General features: G+C 43.9%; 1 protein-coding gene across 4 annotated transcripts in view; it reads left to right on the top strand.

The window, feature by feature from the left end:
* Positions 1-2,830, top strand: part of DIS3L2 (DIS3 like 3'-5' exoribonuclease 2) — a 354,030-nt gene that overhangs the window by 66,170 nt on the left and 285,030 nt on the right. For all 4 annotated transcript variants that reach the window (XM_040450689.1, XM_040450690.1, XM_040450687.1 and 1 more), the window contains one exon: positions 1,790-1,843. In XM_040450689.1, coding sequence (XP_040306623.1) covers positions 1,790-1,843 — 54 coding nt within the window. The remainder of the gene's footprint in view (positions 1-1,789; positions 1,844-2,830) is intronic.

The following is a 2,830-nucleotide window of genomic DNA, read 5'->3' as shown; positions in this document are numbered from 1 at the left end:
ACCCCCCCACCCCCCTACCCTGAGCAGAGTTACAACATGGTGGGGCAAGAGTAGTTGCCCTTGGGGCGCCTGGGTGGCTTGGTCGGTTAAGCGTCCGACTTCGGCTCAGGTCATGATCTCACGGTCCGTGAGTTTGAGCCCCGCGTCGGGCTCTGTGCTGACAGCTCAGAGCCTGGAGCCTGTTTCAGATTCTGTGTCTCCCTCTCTCTCTGCCCTTCCCCTGTTCATGCTCTGTCTCTCTCTGTCTCAAAAATAAAAAAAAACGTTAAAAAAAAAATTAAAAAAAAAGAGTAGTTGCCCTCTTAAGCACTCTTGCTTATGTGGCGTTCTCTGCCTGTACTTCCCTTCTGATTTATCTGTGAATTTTTCTCCTCTGTCAACGAGCGGATCAGACACTGTCTCTGGAGACTTTCCTAGTGCCCCCAGCCGAGAGTAAGCTGTGTCCCTACTTACAGAGTTCTTCATATTTTACTTTAGAAACAAGGACTGAGCTTGATCACCACTCTCTCTCCACAATGTGTGTCTCAGGATCTTGAACGTAGCCAGTATTCAATAAATCTTGAATTAAGTCCACTTAGGATGTTAACAATAGTATAAACTGTGACATGGGAGTTTGTAATTTAAACATTTAAACATGGTGCACCGGTGGAGGGAAGGACTATTTTCTTTTTTTTTTTTTATTTTATTTTATTTTTGGGACAGAGAGAGACAGAGCATGAACGGGGGAGGGGCAGAGAGAGAGGGAGACACAGAATCGGAAACAGGCTCCAGGCTCTGAGCCATCAGCCCAGAGCCCGACGCGGGGCTCGAACTCACGGACCGCGAGATCGTGACCTGGCTGAAGTCGGACGCTTAACCGACTGCGCCACCCAGGCGCCCCGGGAAGGACTATTTTCTACTTTATTTTATGCTCTCACCTATTTTGTTAATTAACATATCTTCGAGTCTTTCAACATTTTAGGGAGGAAATGTTATTTAAAACACTTTCTCAAGACACCTTTTGAGTCTGGCTCTTAGGAAAATAACCGCCTCTATCCATGTGTTCCAGTGGCCTTCAAATGCAGCTGGAACCTTAGGAGGGTTACAGCTTCCTGCAAGAGCCTAAAATACTGAACTGCTATTGAAGGCGGCCCCCACCTGCACCCCTGTGCGTAAATAGAAGCAGACCCTGATTTGGTGCTGGAATAACATGAAGTTGAAGGCAGACTGGGTGGCCTGGCTGTTGGAGTCAGGATTCCCATTTACATTAAGAGCTGGTTCTGGACCATTTTGAATTATTGACTCATTTGGCTCTGCAGAAGTGCCACAGTAAAAAAATATGCATCTGGTCTCTCAAGGTTGAGTATCCAGGTTGGAAGTCAACCTGTATCACTTTGAAAAGTGTCACAGACATGAGCAAGCATGGCAAGGTCTCCATGAATAAAAAAGGCCATTATATAGCGAGGCGTAATCCCCACATAACCTTGTTCTCAAAGTAAAGGTTTAAATGTGAAGACCGGCGTCCGGGGGCACGTAAAATCCCAGTAGTTGCTGCTCTGCCGCTCCTCACCTCTGCCCGTTCACAGCAAGGTGCCAGTGTGAGCTTTCAGTCTTCGATGGAACCTTGTGTTCCAGACATCGATATAAATCATGTTTCACGCAGTTTACGAGTGGTTCGCATATGCCTGAGTCGTTTCCTAGATCGAGCTGTTTAATTAATTTAAAAACGTTTTATTGGAGAATAACATACATATGGAAAAATTCTAAGTGTATGACTAGATTTTCACAGATTTTATTTTTTATTTTAAAGGGTGTATTGAGAATTAATCCAAAGAAGTTTCATGAAGCCTTCATTCCTTCCCCGGTAAGTTCAATAACTTTATAATAAACTTAATGTCACAGTTAATTTTTTAGATGTGCTCTGAAACTGAAATCATATATTCTAACTAAAAAGCAGAGTAGTAAAACAAAATTGAGGATGGGCAAGGATTTGTTTCAAATTTAAATAAGCAAAATTTGTCTTTGGCTAACAACCCCTTCTGCCCATCTTAAACCCACACTGCGAGTAAAGGGGACAGTACTTGTTACTAGGGCTGCAGAGAGCAGCTGAACCCACACAGACACCCACTAGTTTTTGCAGTTGAATGCCCTTGGTTTATAGCTTAAAAGGATTTATGGGTTTTTCTGATTTAAGTTAATCTTTCCTAAACACGCTATCTACTTTTGATCTACTGCGTGAGCTAATTTGCAAATATGCCCAAAAATAACGTGTAATGCTTTTTTTCTTTTTGGTCAGAGTTTCTCACTTCACTTCTATGCAGGTGATAGGACTTGGTATAAGGCTCTTCACCGTTGGGTCTTTATACCCTCCTGATTCATTTTAACAGGCTCTCTCTCCTGTTAAGGGAAGTTCACTCTGACATATAGTTAGCAGGAGGTCTCTGGATAAGGCTTGATTGTGCAAAGCTAAGAGAGCAACATTCTCAAATTCCTGACGTGACTTTTCCAGGCTGCCATAAATAAGATAGCCGTAGAATTATAGATTTTTTTTTAAGTTTATTTATTTTGAGAGGGAGAGAGAGAAAGAGTGCGTGTGTGTGTGCGCGTGCAAGTATGAGCTGGGGAGTGGGGCAGCAGGAGAGAGGAGAAACCCAAGCAGGGTCTGTGCTGTTGGCACGGAGCCTGATGGGGGGGCTCAATCCCACAAACCATGAGATCATGACCTGAGCCAGAATCGAGAGTTTGGACGCTCAACCGACTGAGCCACCCAGGTGCCCCCATTTATAGATGTTTTAACGGTGGAAGAGAGCATAGGAATAAATTTGAGCTTATTGATGAGGGAATGGAATAC

Source organism: Herpailurus yagouaroundi, unplaced genomic scaffold (genome assembly GCF_014898765.1).
Source record: "Herpailurus yagouaroundi ecotype Mexico unplaced genomic scaffold, PumYag 202, whole genome shotgun sequence".
NCBI lineage: Eukaryota > Metazoa > Chordata > Mammalia > Carnivora > Felidae > Herpailurus > Herpailurus yagouaroundi.
Note: the sequence above shows the minus strand (reverse complement) of the source record. Positions and strands in the feature narration are given on the sequence as shown.